The 21,074-nt window shown below is 48.9% G+C and overlaps 2 protein-coding genes across 2 annotated transcripts in view; both read left to right on the top strand.

Annotated features, from left to right (window-relative positions):
* The window catches only part of SAG (S-antigen visual arrestin), a 30,693-nt gene extending 16,767 nt beyond the window's left edge, over positions 1 to 13,926 (top strand). The window contains exons 6-15 of the mRNA XM_008138418.3: positions 225 to 301; positions 1,388 to 1,523; positions 2,493 to 2,577; positions 4,572 to 4,644; positions 7,374 to 7,511; positions 7,805 to 7,882; positions 9,175 to 9,198; positions 10,709 to 10,764; positions 13,282 to 13,297; positions 13,697 to 13,926. Of these exons, the coding sequence (XP_008136640.1) occupies positions 225 to 301; positions 1,388 to 1,523; positions 2,493 to 2,577; positions 4,572 to 4,644; positions 7,374 to 7,511; positions 7,805 to 7,882; positions 9,175 to 9,198; positions 10,709 to 10,764; positions 13,282 to 13,297; positions 13,697 to 13,805 (792 nt within the window). The 3' untranslated portion in view covers positions 13,806 to 13,926. The remainder of the gene's footprint in view (positions 1 to 224; positions 302 to 1,387; positions 1,524 to 2,492; positions 2,578 to 4,571; positions 4,645 to 7,373; positions 7,512 to 7,804; positions 7,883 to 9,174; positions 9,199 to 10,708; positions 10,765 to 13,281; positions 13,298 to 13,696) is intronic.
* Positions 13,927 to 19,009: 5,083 nt separating this feature from the next.
* DGKD (diacylglycerol kinase delta) overlaps positions 19,010 to 21,074 on the top strand; it is a 107,874-nt gene continuing 105,809 nt past the window's right edge. Inside the window, exon 1 of the mRNA XM_054722896.1 lies at positions 19,010 to 19,922. Coding sequence (XP_054578871.1) covers positions 19,572 to 19,922 — 351 coding nt within the window. The 5' untranslated portion in view covers positions 19,010 to 19,571. The remainder of the gene's footprint in view (positions 19,923 to 21,074) is intronic.

The following is a 21,074-nucleotide window of genomic DNA, read 5'->3' as shown; positions in this document are numbered from 1 at the left end:
GTGCAGGAAACGCACACGGTGGGAGGGCAGGGGGACTAGAAGCAAGGTGTTGTATGGCTAAGAATGCCGGGGTGATGCTGGGTAATGGCATTTTGGTGGCGAAACCTGAAAAGGATAAGGCCGAGACCAAAAGAGAAGGTGCCAAGTGACACCCCCAAGTGCCATATAACCCATCCAAGAAGGTTGGTGCTGACCTTGATCTTGTCTGCTCTCTGTCCCTGCAGTGCTGTGGGGTTGACTTCGAGGTCAAAGCATTCGCGACAGACAGCACCAATGATGAAGAGGACAAAATTCCCAAGAAGTAAGTTGTGGGACTTGGTGAGGGGCCAGGTGGGAGGGGGTAAGAGACCACCCTTCAGTTTGTGTCTATGACAGAACTCTCCCCAGGGGGCCTTCGGGTTGAGGATAATGGAGCCTCCCTAGCCCAGGGCAGTTGGGACAACCTCTCCTCTCCACAGGCTCCGAAGGATCAGTGACTGACATCTTGGGGGGAAACCAAAAGAGAATGATGGGAGTTAGCAACCTCAAGGGCCCCTGTAAGACCCTGAAAGCCTCCAGATTCCTTCTTTCGTTTCCTTCTTCTTTTGTCATTTTTTCATTTGGTAAAACATAGATAACATGAAGTTTACCATTTAACCATTTTCAAATGTACAATTCAGTGGCATTAAGTATATTCACTATGTTGTGTAAGCATAGTTACACACAAAATGTCTCATTACTCCAAGCAGAAACTCTGCTCATTGAGCAATACCTCAAATCTCTCCCATCTTCCCAGGCCTGGTCTCCCATTTTCTTTAAAAAAAAAAATTTTTTTTTATTGTGTTTGTTTTTAGAGAGAGAGAGGAAGGGAGAGGGATAGAGAGATAGAAACATCAATGAGAGAGAAACATCATTAATTGGCTGCTTCCTGCACGCTCCCTACTGGGCATTGAGCCCACAACCTGGGCTTGTTCCCTGACTGGGAATCAAACCAGTGACCTCTTGGTTCTTGGGTCGACACTCAACCACTGAGCCACTCCAGCCGGACCTGTTTTCTTCTTGTACCTGAACACAGCTTCTAACTCAGTCCCCTACACTTTCTCCTCATACTTAGCACACACCTATCGCTGCCATAGTAATGAGTAGCAGTGATGGAGCATACGTTTGAAGCATGTCATGTAAAGCACGTGACATGAATTCCCACATCAGCTTCCCCCCAGAGGAGGTGGCCCAGCTGGTGAAATCACAGAGAAAGGCCTGGAAACCAGGTCCCCGGGCCCCTCCCCCATCCCTCATTGGGTTCAGCTGTTGGTTGGGTCCCAGCGTGACTATGGGAGAGAGACCTGGGGGCCATCCTGAAGAGGCCCGGGCACTAACTGCAGGACTGTCTGTGACTTCCCGTCCACAGGAGCTCTGTGCGTTTACTGATCCGTAAGGTACAGCACGCGCCGTCCAAGATGGGTCCCCAGCCCCGGGCTGAGGCCGCCTGGCAGTTCTTCATGTCCGACAAGCCCCTGCAACTCGCAGTCTCCCTGAACAAAGAGGTAACCCACGGGTACTACTGTGCCCTGTGTGGGAGCAGGTCTGGGGCTGGGCTCCGCCCAGTGCCCTAACTGCTGTGGGTGTGTTTCTAGGGACAGCTTAAGTACCAACCTTTGAGAACGATTGGCTCTTTTTCTTCATTTGGAGCTAGTCAAGGTGACCATTAGAATAGGTCACACTGACTTGCACTCCACTCATTGTCAGTCCTGACAAACTGGCCATGGGAGGGGCAGAATGTCACACCCTGACTCCAGGCTATCTTTACCCCTCTCTGCCCATGGGCCTCATTTATTAGTGTGGCATCAATGTGTGTGGTATTGCAAACTGTTTATTTCCCTGTAAAATACAACCATGAGGGGGTGGCCATGACACAGGTTAATGTCATCTATGAGGTGTATCATAAACAAAAAAGGTGAAGAACCACTGGCTGAGGCTGTCTCTGGCCCCTCTGGTCACCAAAAGTCACACACACACATGTTGGCAAGAGCCCAAATACTCCGTGTGCACATGGTGGGTGCCTACATGTGCATGTATGCACGTGTAAGCATGTGTGTTCACACATGTGCAAGGGCTTGCCTTCCTGGACCCAGGTTACACAGGCACCTCCACTGAGGAGAGCTCTACCCCACTGATTTCATTCCATTTCATCATTCTGCCCCAAATAACCTTATGGTTCCACCCAAAATCCCAAGGCTAACTCTGCAGTGACTCTCAGGACTTGGGTATTCCGGGCAATTCGCTTTGCTCTGTGTTAGTCACCTTTTCCGTCTCAGCACCCACAGACGGGCAGAGTGTGTTCCAGACCCTCCTCTAGAGGAGATACATGGTTGTCACTTTATCTTCCTTGAAAGTATGGGGATCCAGCCAGTTTTATTCTAGTTAAAGAATTGAGATGAATTTAGAAAGCCATGAGATTAAAGATATCACTACACTCTGTTCCCATTTTCTGATTCATCTGTTAACGTTTTCAGGTCTACTTCCATGGGGAACCCATTTCTGTGACCGTGACTGTGACCAACAACACAGAGAAGACAGTAAAGAAGATTAAAGCATTAGGTAGGACCTTCTGCTCAAAGCTGGAGGGTGGAGTCTTTTGGAATTTCTCAAACTAGTTCTACTTCCCCAGGGTCTCTTCTCTGGTCAGATAATGCCCTCCTGGGTCCTTGGACCCACCTGTTTGCCTCTGTTATCATGGACATCAGGGCCTCACAAGGGAGGAAAGCCCTTTGATGTCATCTCAGCTTAAGGCTGCCTTTGGTCTGGGGTCAACGTCCTGACAGGTGATCTTCCTGGAGGGGCCCAGTGTCAGGTCTCAGGACAGCGAGGACAGGAGTTTTCCTCCTGGGATCACTGATGAGTTGTGTTGCCAGATCAGCACAGCATGGTGGGAAGACACTGGCCTGAGGACACTGGCTTCCTGAGGGCTCTGCTGTGCACGTCCTCTCTAAGTCCCACTGGCATTCATGGCAGGGGCTCCTGGTCTACCTCCCTGGGTTTTGTGAGGGGCTTGTAAATGGTAAAGTGCTACTGTTGCCGGTCATGTTAAATCCCCACAAGGTGATGGCTAAGCCCCACCAATACTGCAGGAGAGGCGCCTCCCACTTGCTGTTCCGACACTTCCTCAGCTCAAAGGGCGTCAATGTGCAGGAGATGGTCTTATATAATGGTCTTATATGGGCTACATAAAAAAGACACGACAGAATAACATAGGTGGGACACCTCCAAGTTCGCTTCCAACTCAAACATTTGATGACTAAGACAAAGATAGACTTTGTGTGTTAGGGTGACTAACCATTCCAGATTGTCTAGGACTTTCAGGCTGAAATGAAGCCAACCCTAGGCAGACCAAGATGCCCTAAGTGTCATTGATAAGGTTCAGGAATTTTGCTGCATGCATACTAAAGAATTCTAGGTATTTCCTGATGCTAATATGAATGTTTAAATTACAGCTTGTTTTATATTGGTTTAGTTCATATGCCTTTAATTCCTTATAGAACCTGATTTATTTATTTAGTGTTCAATACAAAGTAACATGATTGTGAAAGTATCATTTGGTTCTTTGATTTAAAATTACTTCTCAAAGTTTTATGAATGCGAAAGTCAACACCATTAATTTTTTTAAGAAGCTATTAAATTTTCGGCTGAGTGCTTCAAACAAATTGTTTCTTTTAATCCTCAATTTTTATTTATTATTATTATTATTATTATTATTATTATATATTTTATTGATTTCAGAGAGGGAGGGAGAGGGAGAGAGAGATAGATATGTCAATGATTAGAGAGAATTATTGATTGGCTATTTCCTGTACGCCCCACATTGGGAATCAAGCCTGCAACCTGGGCATGTGTCCTGACTGGGAATTGAACGCTGACCTCCTGGTTCATAGGTCGACGCTCAACCACTGAGGTTCAATTTTTATTTTAGTAGAGATTAAAAATCATCTTTTTAATCATCACAACACCCATATGAGTTAGACGCAATTATCACTCCCATTTTGCTGATGGGCAAATTGAGGCTTAGAGGTACTAAGTAACTCACAGTTGACAGCTAAACTGGGATTTGAACTCAAGTAGTCTGGCTCCAGAGCCCACCCTCCTGTCCACCATGTACACCCACAAGCCCATCCTGTGGGGCCTCCAGATGGTTTCTAGCTTGGACACCTGGAAGGAGATGCTCCTTCAGTAAGACAGAGAATGCTGGAAGGGGTGGGTTTGGAGGAGGAGAGCAAGTGGTGAGTTATTTGATGCTGGAAGATTGTGTGCCTTGGGAGGACACCAGGGGCATATCAGGGGCTCAGCAGAGAGGAGGGGCCTCCCAGGAGGTGCAGTTTTAGGAGACTGGCTCATGGGTAGGAGTTGTCACAGAGCAAGTTATATTGGTGAACAGAAGTGGCCTCAGAAATCTCAGACTTTAAGCCTTGAGCTGAGAAAGCTAAGCCTGAGAAGCATTAGAGAAGGAAGACCGACTGCACCCCCAGAAGGCCAGGCGACACCAAGCACCTGCATGAAGGACCCCACATGAATCGCCCACCCCTGTCCTCCCTCTGCAGTGGAACAAGTGGCCAATGTGGTTCTCTACTCGAGCGACTATTACGTCAAGCCGGTGGCCCAGGAGGAAGCACAGTGAGTAACTGTTGGGTTTCTATTTCCTGGGCGGCCCAGGCTTCTTTGTCAAGTTCCCCTTTTGTTCATCTTGACGAGGGAAGCGAATGCTCAGCTAGCTCACCAGCTCTTCACTTCCTTCCCTTTTCTCACTTCAAGGGCTGCAAAGAAGGTTAGCATCTCCATTCCGTTCTCACTCCAAGAGTTCTGAGAGATTGGTCAAGCTAAGATGTGATGGAAAGGAGGGAAATAAGCATAGAAATGTCGCAGTGGGAACGGCTGGACCTTCTATGTATCCTTGGAAGACATTGCTAGAGACTTGATACTATTTATTCCTTACCTCCCTGCCCCCAACAGATACTCAAACAGTCTGTCATCCCAGGGAGGGCTCTCTATCTTTTGATCTTCTCCTCAATTTGCAAATCTCATACCAGTTGGATTACCATGCTGGGTCAATTCTCAGCCCCTTATCACAAATGACTTTTCTCCCTTTAATAGAATCAAAAACAAGAATCAAAACTGAGATGGCTTCTTTTTGGTGGAGGGAGAGACCTGCCCATTCTTGCTTTGTGCTAGGCAGGCAGATAGAGTCATTAAACACACAGGTGTCTGGGGGTTAGCCCTAACCTCCATGCCCCAGGGAGGATCCCTTGGGAAGGTCTTTGTCTAGCTGGCATGTTCTAAGTACCAATATTACCATGGTTAGAGGAAGGGGGTGGTGAGGAAAGAATAATGGATTCGGCAAGATAATATTACCCAATATTTAAAAGGTAACTTTGGGATAAACTATTACCCAAAGCAGATCCAGTTATGCAGGAAAGAAGCATAACTCACCAACCAAGCCTAGGGTCTCTTTTAGGAGCATCTTTGCACACTGTGACCTAGGAGTCTTCATGGCTCACCTTTTGGCATATGCTCAACAGTGATAGGAGGGAATGGTCCTCAGCTGAGTTTCCCCGAATATACCCCATAATCTGGTTCTCTTTTCAGCTCCTAGTACATTTTTAGATCAAACGATTCCCAGGAAACTAGGAACCAATCTAGCCCGCCCTTCCTCCCCGCAAGAAATAGCAGGGAGACTGAAAGCTAGGTGGGAACATGCTAATGGGTCTCAGACCAGAAGCCACTCATGGCCCTCAGAGCATGGCCCTCATCCTTGAACCCTGGGGCTCCCTGGACTCTAGTGGGTAGTCCTCCATCACTCCAGGTCACACCTCATTCACAAGCTATTGCCCACCATCCAACCCCAGGTCCTGAAGGGCCTGGGAAGTAGCCTTGCTGGCCATCCCTCTTCCTGTTACCTTCCCCTTAGGATATGATTTCTGCTTTTGTCATTTGTGGCTCAAACCAAACGTGTTAAGAGAGGTTCCTGCCCGGCCGGCATGGCTCAGTGGTTGTGTCAACCTATGAACCAGGAGGTCACAGTTCGATTCCCAGTCAGGACACATGCCTGGGTTGTGGTCTTGATCCCCAGTGGGGGCATGCAGGAGGCAGCCAATCAATAATTCTCTCTCATCATTTATGTTTCTATCTCTTTCTCCATCTCCCTATTTCTCTAAGATCAATTAAAATACATACATATATATATGCTGAGAGAGAGAGAGAGAGAGAGCGCGAAAGGTTCCCACAGGGCCCAGATGGTAGGGTGTGGGCCATCTCATGCTCCAGCAGAATTCTGTAATGAGCATGCCCAGGAGCTTCCCGTACACACTGCAGGTGAGAGAAGCCACAGCTGCTTGAAACTCCACAGGGGGCTCAAATAGGGAAGCCATTCTGAGGGTTGTAGTTCAGACTCCCAGCCTGTCTCAGGGCAGGCTAAGGAAAGAGTTGAGGCCCACTCCTGGGCAGTGTTTTTAGGGCCCAGTCCCGCCTACCCCTGGCCAGATACAGGGGTCGGGGGTGTGCAGGCAGCATGGACTGACACAGGCTACTGGCTCTTCTGAGCTCAGCAGTCAGAGAGAAGGTGAAGCGTGTGCCCGGCATGCTTCCCTGATTGCAAAGTGAAGATCCTGAGAGTGTCTACATGCTCATAAGGTTGGCGGGGAAGAGGCACAAGGCCACTCTGATGGCTCAGCGTGCCCTGGTGTCAGTGTGTAGATGAGTGGCAGAGCCACTGGGATCAGTGAGCGGGGTCCTGCTGGCCTGGAGAAGCATGCTGCTGTGTCCTCAGCTCCATTTCAAATCTACGCTTTGGTACCAGTCCCCTGGGTGTGTCGGATGGTGGGAACACACCCGTCGGACTGACCATGGAGGAGATCTGGGAGCATGTGCTGCTCTGAATCCAAACCGGTGCAGTCTCTAGTTCATAAACAGAGGACCTCGCCTTCCCCTTCTCGATAACCCACCACCATGGGGACATGCTGACACCCCCCCCTCAGAGTGACAGTGTTTGGTGACAGGTGGCCCTGCAGCCAACTGTGTAGTTCACAGTCTCAAGAGGAGATCGGTGTGGTCCTTAACCCTTGGGCCAGTTGGTATCATTTAACCCCATAGACCATTCTAGAATTCAGTGATTGGAGCAGACCAAGGGACTCGAGGAAATGTCGTACTGTTGCTGGCAGCCTATTTTGAGTTGTCAGTAATACTCCTCTGCCTCTCATCAGGCAACTGCACAGGCACCTGAACTACCTTTCCAATGAGTCGCAGGGAGCTTTGATCTGGAACATGCTTGATGGCACACAGGGACTCCTGGTGGCTTTATGGCTGTGAGAGCAATTAGCCAGATCGCCTCTCCGATTATCTTCCTGCAGAGAAAAAGTGCCGCCAAACAGTACTCTGACCACGACGCTGACGCTGGTGCCCTTGCTGGCCAACAACCGAGAACGGAGGGGCATCGCCCTGGATGGGAAAATCAAGCACGAGGACACAAATCTTGCCTCCAGCACCATGTGAGTCCTCAGAGCTCAGGAGATGACTCAGTGCAAGGCAGAGCAGGGAGAACCAGGAAGCACACCCTGTTCTTGAACTTCCAGAGCGGAAACACCAAGCTACAAGCAGGAGAGGAATCCCCGTGCCCCAAGTCTAGAAAGTTCTAGGACTTTGACAGCTTGGTTGAGTTCACCAGTTCCTTGAGAAGAGGCCCCCATGATGGTGTGCCTGTGTGGGATGAGGGGTTGGTTTCCCAGTCCTTGCTTTCTACTGCTCGCCTGCATTCTTCTACTTTTCCTTTCTGTTTGTGCAGCATAAAGGAGGGCATAGACCGGACCGTCCTCGGGATCCTGGTGTCTTACCAGGTCAAGGTGAAGCTCACAGTGTCAGGGTGAGTGTCCAAGTCCCACCACTCTGTTGGCCCTGTCTTGGCCTTTGATTAAATTGTTTCCTTCCTGAATGATGGGGAGACAGAAAGCACAGGAAGAGCCACAAATTCTACCGATTACCAAGTAGAGTTTTGGACTCTGTTGATTTAGTTTCATAATTCTGTCTGATAGAACAGCAATGGAAGAAGGTAGAAAAGTAGATGATGAAATATGTGCACTGATAGTACCACATGACAAGAGTGGGTGTGCCTATGCTCATGTGGTGGAAGTTGACATGCAAAAAAGGATGATGAGCTCCGTGTGGTACTGAACCTCAGGAAAGAATGGTGGCTGTCAAGGGAACTCCCGTAGATCTCAGGGAGGCAGCCCATAAGGGAGAGACCTTTCTGTCCCTTCCCAATGTGTAGTCACAGGATTTGGGAGTTTCCTTTTCATTCAAGAGCACAGATATCTCAGAATTCCGAGGAAATGGTTTTATATTTTTTAATAAAATGAATTTCATCCATTTTTAAAACCTCTTCCAAAAGAGAAAAACTTGAGCCCTGGCCGATGCGACTCAGTTGGTTGGAGCACTGTCCCATGCACAAAAGGTTGCTGGTTCAAATTCCTGGTCAGGGCACATGCTGGGGTTGTGGCCTTGAGCCCCAGTAGGAGGCGTGCAGGAGGCAGCTCCTCCCTCCTCCTTCTGATCTCTCTAAAATTAATTTTAAGAACATATTTTTAAAAAGGGAAAACTTTGAATTCTCCTTTTTGCTTTTCAAATTCCATTGCCAATGGCTCTGGCTTCTAACCTCTATGAGCCTTGGTTAGTTCAACCATCAAAGACAAGTCCAGGAATAGATTCCATAATTCTGAGTAGATAAAAAGTTGCCCAAATTTTGGTTGGGGGCAACAAAGTAGAACATAGGTTGATTTTGCAAATGTTGTTAACAGTGTTTGTATTTGTTGTGTGTTTTTCAAAGTGTCCAGTGTTTTCTTTCATTTTCTCCAAGAGGATGTAAAGCAGAGTAGAGTTTCTCTTACAATAATCTTTGTGGCCAAGAGAGAAATTCTGATCTGTGGTTTATTCTTAAACAGTAGGGCTTGACCCTAAATGCCTCCTCACTTGAACTAATCCACTTGAGAAATCACAAGGGGAGAGGAATAGTGGAGTTGAATATTCAGGGACACAGAGATCCTAAAAGTTGTGAGTGAAGGACAGGACTGGGACACGTCCCTCCTCTAAATAATGGGAAATGGGGCCATGCTACCATGGTGGGCAGTCACCACAGCCCTGTCTGCTTTTGTTTCCTAGCTTTCTGGGAGAGTTCACCTCCAGGTAAGCCTCCTCACCTTCCTTCTCCGCTCGATTCCAGGGTACCAAAGGAACAAACCTGGGGTTCAAAAGAGTCACGGTGGGACCTGGTTTCCTGGCAGCTGTGCTCAGAGCCGTTATGAAACCATGCCCTCTGCCTTTCGGGTGCATCATGCAAAACTTGGCAAAGAAGTGGGGATGTTTCTTTGAGACCACAGCTGAGCCTACACCTGGGCAAGGACACAAACACACACACTCAGGAAACCGGCACACTCCATGCAGCTGCCTTTGTGTGCCTGTGTGTTTGATAAAATATGCATAACACGAGGTTTACCATTTTAACCCCTTGAAAGTGTACGATTCAGTGGTGTCAGGTGTATTTACAGTGTTGTGTGATTGTCACCACCACTGAGCTCCTGCACATTTTTACCATCCCAAGAGAAAAACCTGTATTCTCTCCCATTTGCCCCTCTCCCTAGTCCCTGGCAACCTCTAATCTGCTTTCTATTTCCAAAAGTCTGCCTATTCTGGACATTTCCTGTACACAGAATTAGACAATATTTGTCCATTGGTGTCTGGCTTCTTTCGCCCAGCATAGTGTTTTCAAGGTTCATCATGTTGTCGCGTGTGTCAGTGCTTCATCCTTGTATGGCCAAAGAATATTCCATTGTATGGATATGCCACATTTTGTGGTCCTTTCATCTTTCGGTGGACATTTGGGTTGTTCCCACCTTTTGGCTATTGTGAATACTGACAGCTGCCTTTCATACCATGCCCAAAGAGGCAGCAGGTGAGACATGTTGGAGACAGGCCCTGAACTTACATACTCCTTCACCCCGACTCTTACCATCTCCTTCCCTCACTTGGAACCTGGGCACGCCTCTTCTTCTAGACCCCATCTGTACGTCTGTACTGGGCTGTGGTGACAATGGCCTTGGAAACATGTGCTTCGACCAAAGTGATAACCGAGGGGCGGGAGGTAGTGGGTCCTAGGTGAAGCACACTCTCTCCCACACACAGACTCCCACACACCCTTTCCATTCTCCCTTTGTCTAGATTTCCCTTCTGCATTCCTTCCTGGCTCCTTTCCTTCCTTCTTTTTATATAAATTCCAATCTGCCCCAAAGCCCTTCAGCTTCTGGAATTTGGCGATCTCTGTTCATCTTTATTCTGCTCTCTATTCAAGAGACTGTGTCCCCGATCCCCAACCCACCAGCCTTACATAGATGTAACACATACAAATTGTGTACATTTTTGCAAAGGATATTTCTTTCAAAACTATTCTCTCTCCACCTGTCCTCCACCACAATATGGTGTCACTGAAACTAATAACCAGGAGGAAAGGAACCTGAAAATCCTAGACGCCTCGGCCATGCGTAAGTGAAGTTTCTGGACCACCTGCCAGGGAATACATTTAAAATTTTTACTTGATCACTTCCTGACATCTGGTTTGTTTTGCTCTGAATTTCACTGAATCCTGTGCAATTTATAATTGTGTGTGTGTGAGAACAATCTGCGTTCTTCTCTTTTGTAGTGAAGTGGCCACTGAAGTGCCGTTCCGCCTCATGCACCCGCAGCCCGAGGACCCAGGTCAGTCCGCAGCGTCCTGACTTTCTCTGTCATTCACATCTTTCAGATTGATTACAAATTCACTGCTAGTCTTTCCTGACCACACCTGCGAGCACGGGCGGGCATGGCCATGTCATCCTCAAGGTGCCTGGCCCCGAGAAGGCGTGCTCACATGCTCAGTCCTGAGCCAGGTATGGAGGATGTAGCAGCCTGGCCTCAGACATGGGCAACCTTGTTAGGTTTTGTCAGGAATGATTTCAAAGCATAGGTTCTCCTGTTGAACAGACCTAGGTTTAGATGTAAAGAAAGTTTAAGGTGAAAAATAAATTTGAGATCCTGAGGCTTTTGCATTTCATTTGGAAACATTAGCAGGCCTTAGGAAGATGAGTGTTCTTGACAGTGGAGATTGTGATGAGAAGCTAGAAAATACCAGGAAAGAGGGTCAGACCGGCTGGGGTCCTGACACCGTGGCTCCTTTGAATTGTAACTCTATTGGCTCTCGTACAGATATTAAAAGTAAATGAAGCAATGCCTATGCGACTCTGAATGTTCTAAAAACTATTGGCCTGTACACGTGAATGGTGAATTGTATGCTATGTGAACTGGATCTCAACAGAGCTCTCTTAAAAAAGATTGACGAAGCAGCAAAAATAATACAGGTGCCATCTGGGAAATTCTGAGAAAAATCCTCCACTGAGTGTTAAGTGGCTTAGTTGTCAGGATAGAGGAATGGACCTGCCCGAAAGGGAATCTCACAGTTACAGCAGTAAGGAACATTTGAAGTAAAAGTGGTGTAAGCAAGCAGGATTTCTTTTTTTCTTATACTTTATATCTAGCTTTTATGAAATGGATAATGAAATGGCATCTGAACAGTAGAAGGGGCCCCAGATTCATTTGAGTTTGTCTCAAAAATATTTTGTCTCCAAGCATCTTTTCCAAATAGTTTGGATTCAGATGCTCAGTGTGCTTTGCCAAAACCTTCCCCCGGGGGAAGCATACAGTCTAGCCATGTTTATTTTATTCACTTATGCTTGTGTCATTAAAATACTATTTTGAACTACGTGAGATTGAGATGCATTCTGGTCTCTTTCAAGGACATTTTCAAAGGCTATTTTAAAACTGTGGCCTGAGGAGATGTCACAGTTTATGTGAAATTGTTTTCTGCAGCTGTGAACAGACGTTATGGCTGAGCTGGGGGGAAGTGGCATTTTTCCTTTTCTGGGAATGACATTTCCATGTTCCAGTCATTCTGGTCCTTACATCGAACATATCACACATCTGGACTCACCAATGGTCTTTTATACTATGAGATTTCAGGGAAAAAGGACAAGTCACCCGATGGCCTCGTAATTCTGATTTCCAGAGATTTATGAGTCACTCAGTTTTATTCATAGATGTGTTCTCACGTCTTACCTGCCTAGGTCCCTGCTCCCTGGCCTAGATGACAGACTCCAAGCAGTGGAAGCGGTAGGTTGTGGCTGAGAAGCTCTGCCAGGGCCAGGGGCCAAGTAATTGGCGTGTAGTAAGTGCTGTAGAAATGCTACCACACTTTTATTGTCCCCTGTCAAGAGCATCCACGTGGAACGCAGGGTGTTGATTGGATTCTCTTCCGGGCTGATGGTCCCACTTAGTATAATTTTATGCTCAGCGCTGAGGGGGTCCAGGAGGCTTCTTGCCCAGGGGATGTTTTGATGAGTCAGCCTCTCCGTAGGCTTCCTGTGGTTAGCAGCCCACACAGACACTTCCCTCTCAGGGCTGGCTTCCAGGTGGGCACGAGACACAAGAGCAGTGGCTTGCCATCAGCATGGGGCTCCCGAGAAACCATCTGGAGTTGTTTAGCATCATTTCGCTCTTCCTGGCTCACCACTGAGGGTTGCACCAGTACTTTACTAGGGAGGCAGAAAGCTAAAAAAGGACAAAAAAAAAAAAAAACAACACCCCAAATGAATAGCAATTAACTGGGGCTGCAAAACACACATGAGAATATAACCCAACAAAATGAAGATCAATATGCTAACAGAGAAATGGAGAGGGGCCAGAGGTAGTTCTCAAGGTCTAGTGCCCATCCCAACCGCTGGGGATGCTGGGTAAGCATGAGTCCCAGGGATCACCCCTCAATAGCTGGACGTGTGGACTGTTTGAAGTGGGCCAGCCTGGATCCTGACAGCACCTGAGGACTCTGATCTGGAATGAGTCCTAGGGGCACGTAGGGAGAGACGCTTTCAAAGAGAAGTGTGACATCAGAGAGAGTGAGGCCAACCAGGGACAGGGTTCTAGAGGTGAGATTGTGGCTTGGTCCCCTTGAGCAGGTGAGGGTTGTGGCACTTTAAAAGGAAGCAATGGCTAAAAATTCAGGGAGAAGGCTCTCCGAGAAGGAAAAGGCAAAGAAGAAGGAATTACATGCCATTATCATGAAATGTATGTATCTAGACCTTTTATTCCCCCAAATATAAATCACTAAACAAGGAAGACATTTTCCAAGTGCAGCCATTATACAAAATTTATGCTAATCTCTCTCTTTTTCATTCCATGCCGCAGCTATGGCAAAGGAAAGGTGAGCCACTGCCCTATGTAGCCCTGTGTTCTGTGACTTTCTCATCTGGCACAACCTCTTTTAGGGTCATTTTGTACACACCTCATGCTCTTGATACAGGTTTGGACCCTAGTTTTCCTTTTGTTTCCTAGTATTAAGGCACACACACAAACACATGTACACATGTGTGTACACACATGCACTCACATGTGCATGCATGCATGCATGCACAGATATAGTGGGTGTTTGCTCTTTTTTGCCCATTAAAGAGATTTTCCATGAACAACTATGAGAAGGGTGGGATTCTGTGTTCATCATGCAGGAAACTCTCCATCGGTCCCTTTGTTGCAAAAATATCTGTTTTGCTCGAGATTTCATTGCAAGTGTGCCATGATCAAAATGTTCTTTGTTTAATTTTAGTTTTCAGGATGAAAATTTGGTTTTTGAGGATTTCGCTCGTCAAAATCTGAAAGACTCAGGAGATCCTGAGGAAGGGAAGAAAGACCAGGAGACAGCTGCGGATGAGTGAAGAGGTGACTGAGGACCGGGAATGGGATATTAGCAGTCCGATGAGCGAAGCCCCACAGTTAGCCCTTTAGTTATGCTACACACCAAAGTGTGAGTCTCTTCACAGAAATAAAGTTTGTCTGTTCTGCTGGATCCTGAGTCAGGCTGGCTTGCTGGGGAGGCTGAGTGACGTCACCAACAGAAGCTGCAGCCTTTAGGGTACCTGAGTCTGGGATGGGGAGGGCAGAATCTAAAAAAGAGGCCAACCTTCCCTGCAGCGGCTCAGCTCTGGCTCTTCAAGGTGAGAAGAAAGCTCAAATGGATGTGCTCACCTGTGGGGCCCAGTGTGTTGGGCTTTCTCCTAGGGTCCTGTGTAAGCCAATTCCCTGGAAATATATGGGGGAGAGGCAGTGTTTCTGATCACATTGACCAATTCTAGCTTCAGGACTACAAAAGACCCTCCTGAGATCAACCAGACAGAGGACAAATGCAGGCCAAACACACTTCACTGATTCAACTTTGGGGGCCGAGTCCCTGTTTGAGCTCTGGGTTGCTGGCTAAGTTTCTATTGAATGCAAGCAGTAAAATCAGATTTGACTGGTTTAAGGTGGGAAAGGAATGCATTGAAGGACCTTGGAGTGGCTCAGAAAACTGAATTAAAGGAAGAACCTGAGCTGCCGTTTCTGGGTTGGGCAGAAATTGGAGAGGCTCCTGGGGTCCCGCCATTTACCCAGAGCTGTGGCTCAGCACCAGAAGCTCCTGGTCTCGGTCAGGTGGATCAGTGCCCTGTGGCCCACTATGGCAGAGCCAACCCTAAGACCGTGTTGCCCTAGAAGAGGGGATTCATTGCAAGCCTGATAGGCTTCTTGGTTAGAGTATCTTCATGGAGATTGGGCTTAAAAGGGGTCGGGGAGAGAGAGAGTGCTTTGTGTCAGGGAAAAAGGAGAAGCTTCAAGGGGAGGAGGGAAAACCAAGGTGATGCCAGGGCCCTGTCCTTCATGGAGTTCCCTCCTGGCATGTGGTACCCAGCCTGGGGGCCTGCTAATGATGCAGAGAGAGCTCTCTTGGTGGCCTGGAGGGACTTGGGGGATGGGTAGCTCTGGTCCATGCTCCAAGGAGCAGGATAAAAGGGGTTTAGAGAGCTCTGCACAGTTCAACCCACTCACAGGAGGTTGGAGGGTGAATGGGAGGGGTCGTGTAAGGAGTGACACTTGGGGTCAGGTCTCCAGCACCAAGAGCAGTGGCAGAGGGCTGGATAGCAGTGTGGGGTCCGTGCACATGAAGGTGCCCAGAGCTGGGGTGGTTCTGCCAGATGCCAGGCTGGTCTGTGTCTTGGGGACTGGGATTTAGACCAGAGGCTCCACCTGGGGACTTTGGACAGGAGTCCACGTACACAAAGTGAGGTTTTAACTCTTGGGTTGAGTTTGAGGCACTTATATCGACGGGGATGAATATTCATTTCTAGAGGAATAATAATACTAACGATAACAGGAAGAGCATTGGGCCTTTGGCCTGTGGGTTTGCAAGGTCAGACACAATTTCTTCTTCCTTTTTTTCTCCCATGGTAAGAGGACACAGCATGTGACCCCTCCAGCTCAGGCCTTTCTCCTGGAATACTCAGGAAAGGGATGATCAGGGTGGCAGACTCCTCTGAGCCCTTCCCCTGCTGCCACTCCTCCCCACAAGCCCAGAAGCCAGCGTGGTTGGCTCGCACTGAGATCTTGGGTAAGCCAAGGACCTGGAGTCTTCCCCGGAGTGCCTGCTGAGAGAAGCAGCCTGCTGGTTCCTGCATTGCTTGACCCCAGGATATCCTAAGTCAGGGTGGACGTTATTAGGCCTGACCTCTGCAGCTGTGTGGGTGGGAGAGATGGAGAGAAGAGTGAGCAGGCAAGTCCCTAGAGACTAGAGGTCAGAACAGTCCTTGCCCTCCAGGTTATTTTGGTACCAAAATGGCTGACTTTCGGATTTCCAGGTGCTGGTTAGTTTATGGCCTGCAGTTGGCCACCTGGGAGGGTGTGGGGGCGGGAGCAGGAAGTGCATGGCTGGCCAGCCCAAAAGGGATGTGGAACTTGGCTGGGCCTGCACACACATGGCGTTGTGTCTGCTGGCGTTCTCCCTGCTGCCAGGAGACGGGATGTCCGTGTGTAGGTCGGATGTGTGACTCAAGGTTTTCCAGGTAGGTGCAGTGCAAGAAACAGGGTACAAAGGAGTTGAGGGTGCTGCATGGAGAAAGTGGTGGCTGGGAACTTGGGAAAATGTTCTGCAACCACAACCAAAGGGCTGGAGAAGTAGGGATCCCTGCTATGTATTGAGCACCTACCTCATGCTGGCCATTTTCCATATTACATCTAATCATTCCACAAATGCTTGCAAATTGGTACTGTCATTCCATTTGTTGCATGAGGAAATTGCAGTTCAGAGAGATTATGTACCTTACCCAAGGTCATAAAGCTAGTGAGCGTCAGAGTCAAGATTTGAACTCTGGATTCCCTGACTCTATAACCAGACCTTCGTTCACCTTCTGATGCTGAAGTGGATGAGAGTTTGGAGGGTCAGAGGGGGAGATTAGCATTTATGACTTTACAATGGCTGCCCTTAAGTTCTTTTCTTAAATTGAAAATTTTATTGAGATAATGTAGATTACATGTACTAGTTATCTGTCCCCCAAGGGGTCACGTTCTGCAGAACTATAGTACCTATCCTAACCAGGATATTGATATTGGTACAACCCACCCATCTTACTCAGATTTCCCCAGTTTGACTTACACTTGTGTGTGTGTGTGTGTGTGTGTGTGTGTGTGTGTGTGTGTGTGTGTAGTTTGCTACAGTTTTATCACATGTGCAGTTAATTTCTTTTTAGAGTGTCTGTTTTCCTACTCCTTCATGTTTCATCACTTCCCTCCCAATCTATTGTCACAGCCCTAATGGTTTAGTTTACTGATCCTTGTGGGTGGGATAGATGGGGAGTTGGACACATTTGGAAATGTATGGGGGTGGTTCAGGTTGCCACCATGCCTGGGGGCCAGGGAAACTGTATACCACATCCAGTGAATAAATGTCCTGCTCCACATGTCAATCATAACCCTAGTTCAGGGGAGAATAAGACCACCCCCCTGTTTTCAAGTGCATTGTTTTCCTCCTCTAACGGGAAGCGGTTCTTTTTGACGGGAGGTGCGCTTCTGCATTGACAGGTCGAGAAGAAAGATTAGGTTGGATGTGAAGTGTGTTATTACTGCCACCTTGATATGCCCTTAAGGTGGGGTAAACTCAGGGAGCAGCGTGTTGTTAGAGATGATTCACAGCATGACTCAGACCATAAAGCGGCACTGGGGAGAATGTGCCCTTACAGGTCTGCCACTCCAGGGAGATCTCCAAGGGAACAGCCATTACAGTGAACATAAAGGCTTCTTTGCTCATCAGGGAAACATCCTTATAAGCTTTTAAAGATTACACATTTTATTTTCAAATAGTTTTAGATTTCCAGAAAAGTTGACAAATAGTACAGAGTCTCCCCCACCCATACCATTTTCCCTATTATTAACATTAGGAGGCTACATTTGCCACACTTAATGATTCACCACTGACATTTTATTATTAAACTAAAGCCCATTCTTTACTCAGATTTTCTTAAGTTTTTTACCCAATGTCCTTTTTTTCTGTCCCAGGATCCCACATGACATTTAGTTGTCATATGTCCTTAGGTTCCTCTTGGCTGTGACAATTTCTAGTACTTTTTCATAATTGCAAATCTACTTCCATCCAGCCACAGTATCTACCTGCCAACTCTGACTTATACTCACATTCATGCTCATGGCTTTTTTACCTCTAAAATGATGGATTCTAGAGCCCAGATGTCCCCTGAGCTTCTGACATGTGTAGGCAACAGCACACCCAGGGACCGCAAACTCAGTTTGTTCAAAACCAAGTTCATCTCCTTCATCTCCTCTAGGGCTGCCATGCTCAGTAGGGCCTCATCCCCTGGAGCATCACAAGTAGTCCTGCTCCCTCTCTCCTGATAAGGAGCAGCTGGTCCAGGTTATACGTCCTGTCTCTCTCACTCCTTTGGAGAGGTATCTAAGCCTCTAGAATAGGGGTCCTCAAACTAAGGCCGGCGGGCCACACATTTATCCGGCCCGCCGGGTGTTTTTGCCGCCGCTGCCTGTCCTGCTTAGCAGCCGACTCGTCCCGGGCCCGCAGTGCGCATGTGTGGAATGTGCGCGGCACTCTCCGACTCCCCTCCTTCTCTCTGAGGGACAGTGAACTGGCCCCCTGTTTAAAAAGTTTGAGGACCCCTGCTCTAGAATAAGACCATCAAGCTTATCTGTGGGGCTTGTGTGAAGACTAGACTTGCTGGTCAAGTGTCTGGCATGTCCCCCATAGCCAGCACAAGGGCACTGTCATTGTCCTCATGCATTGTAGGATTTTCTGCGACAACAGAAATGTTCTATATCTGTGCTGTCTATGTGGTAGCTTCTAAGCCACATGTGGCTACTGAGCACTTGAAATGTGGCTAGTTATCACCGAGGAACTGAAAATTTAATTTTAATTGAAATTGAAGTAGCCACCTGTAGCTAGTGATTATAGTATTGGGCATTGCAGCTCAGTATACCAGGGGCCCTTGGCTTGTCCCAGAGTGTTTCTGAATCAGACCCTTACATGCTCTGCCATGTATATGAGTCCATTCCCCTGGCCATGTACCCATGCTGGATGCTACTCTGTGGTCTCTTGGGGTCTTCATTTGTTTTGCCTCTAGAAAGCATTGCCATGTGCAGTGGGGGCCAGAGAAGGCTGACAGGTGGTCAGGCCAGGGTCAGCTGAGTTTCCAGCAGCCCTTTGAAAGCCTATGGGGACACTTATTTGTGCAGTCTCCTAAAGATCTCTCAGGTGGCACCAAGCTCTTGTCAACTGGATGTCCCTGATTTCATCTCCAACTGCAGGCTCCCAAGTGAAGGGGTCCAACCTACCCTGCAGCTCAGCCCAGGGCCTCTGCTTCTGCCTACAGATCCCTCCCATCCTGAGTCCACTTCTTTATGTTGGCAGCCACTCCCAATAATCCAGGGTAGCTACCTGCCCTGATTACCTCAAAGCCTGATTCACAAGTCCCAGTTTTGTGACCCAGCCCCTCCCTGAGCTTCCAGTTGCCCTCAGGAGTCAGGAGAAAAGACTCACCCCATTATCAGGTTCACAGAGTCTCGTCTGACCTGCCTGACCTAGGCTTATCTCCTCCTGTTATTTTCCTTCCGTTAGGCTACAGCTTCTTCTTCTTCTCCTTTTTTTTTGAAGACTTGTTCTTTCTTGTCTCCAGACCTTTGCACGATCTGGTCTCTCTGCCTAGAGCACAGATCCTGGGATCCTCTTACCATTAGTTAGAGATAACTCCTGCTGGCATTTTCCTTAAACATCATTTTCTCCAGGAGCCTTCTCAGATGGCATTGTGTTCTGGCATCCCAGAGGTCCGTCCAAGTAACTTTTTTCTCTCCTGCATTCATCCACTGCCCAACTGTTTATCGTGCAAGTAACTACAAAAAGCTAGACTCCGCTTTAGATGCTGGCAACACAATGCAGGTCCGGGGTCTCTTAAGGTTACTTACATTCTTTAAAAAAAAAAATTAAAAAAATATTTTATTATTGATAACATTACAGATATCTCCCATTCTCCCCCTTCCCTTTTACCCCCCAGCCCCATCACTTACATTCTTGAAGGGGAAGGTTAAAGATTAAGAAAAAGTGAGCATGGATAGAAAAAAAACCCCAAAAAACTGAAATTGTGTCCTAGGAAGACAAACAAATGCTAAGATCTGGGTTCCGGACACCAATGGGGGGCGCGGGGGGGGGCGGTCCACTGCGCTGCTGGCAAGGGACACAGAGGGACAGAGCGGGAGGCCCGCCTAGGCCCGGCCCCGCCCCCCGCCAGGACAGGCCCCGCCCACCATGCCCCGCCCCCGCCCGCCCCCAGCCGCCGTGCGCGCGCTGGCCGGGCAGCATGGCGGCGGCGGCGGGCGCCCCTTCGCCGGGTTCAACGCAGCAGCCTCCGCCGCCGCCGCCCGAGGAGTCGTCGGACAGCGAGCCCGAGGCGGAGCCCGGCTCTCCGCAGAAACTCATCCGCAAGGTGTCCACGTCGGGCCAGATCCGCCAGAAGGTGAGACGCGGCAGCGGCCCGGGAGCGCGCCCCTCGCGCCGAGGCAGCCCCGTGAGGCCCGCAGCTCGGCCGGAGCTGCCGCCCAGGCCCGGCCCAGGGTCCAGCTGCCGGGGCGGAGCGCGCTCCGCGGGGTAACGGGCTGGGCTCCCGGGCTCAGCGCGCCTCCCGGCGAGGCGGCGGCGGGGACCCTGGACCGGGGGCGCAGGTGGGCGCCGCGCGGGGCGGTGGGCTGAGAGGAAGCCCCGCGCCGCCAAGTCCGGGAGGAAACTCAGGCCTAGAGGCGGGGTCGGGGGGGTCGAGCGCAGCAGAAATGGGGGCGCTTGGTTGCGCCCCAGGCGTGCACTCCCGGAGCCTGGGGTTCTGCCCATTTCTGATAACTGGTCAGGTCATTTCTCGCTGGGTCCTCTGCAGACACTCACCTGTGGTCTCCTCATAAATCCAGTTGGATACCGGTGTGGAGGCTCGCCCCTTCACTCGGGTGCGTTTTCGTGCCCGAAAGGGAAGGGATGCTCGTTTGGTGACCGTCTCTCCCTCTTCTCGGGAAAGCGGAGACGGGGTTTTCCCTGGTTACGCACCTGCTTGGCACCTAGATCTCCATGGAGAACTCTAGACGCCAACTATTAGCTGCAGAAAGATGCATTTCCTTTCTGCACGAGGAAAGTTGCACCCTTTGTTTTCCCATCGCGGTTCCCGTTGAAAACTGCTTACGGTTTTCGCTGTAGGGGAGCCCTCTCTGTTAGAATACGGCTTCCTCAGGCAGGCGGCTGGACAGGTGGCCGAGGGCAGGCTGGTCTGTGGGCAGCCTCGGCAGGTCCAGCTGGCACCGACTTTCTCATCCTGCTGCAGTGCGCTTGTCCTCGGGCCAGTTAAGTTCAGCTGTTACTTTTACCGTGGGGGCCATTTCTCTCAATTGGTAGCCCCAACATGCTACCAAGCCGGTTTATTGTGATGTGCTCCAGTTATCCAGCAAATAGGTATTGAACACCTCTCTTGTTCCATGTGTAACAGTGATAACTAGAATGATAGCAGGTCTTCAGTGCTTACCATGTGCCAGGCACTTTTCTTGGGTGAACCTTACAGCACTTGACATGGGTTAGCTCGTTTAGTACTGGTGATAGCTCGTGGAGTTGGGTGTTATCTATCATCCCCATC

Source organism: Eptesicus fuscus, chromosome 11 (genome assembly GCF_027574615.1).
Source record: "Eptesicus fuscus isolate TK198812 chromosome 11, DD_ASM_mEF_20220401, whole genome shotgun sequence".
Classification (NCBI taxonomy): domain Eukaryota; kingdom Metazoa; phylum Chordata; class Mammalia; order Chiroptera; family Vespertilionidae; genus Eptesicus; species Eptesicus fuscus.
Note: the sequence above shows the minus strand (reverse complement) of the source record. Positions and strands in the feature narration are given on the sequence as shown.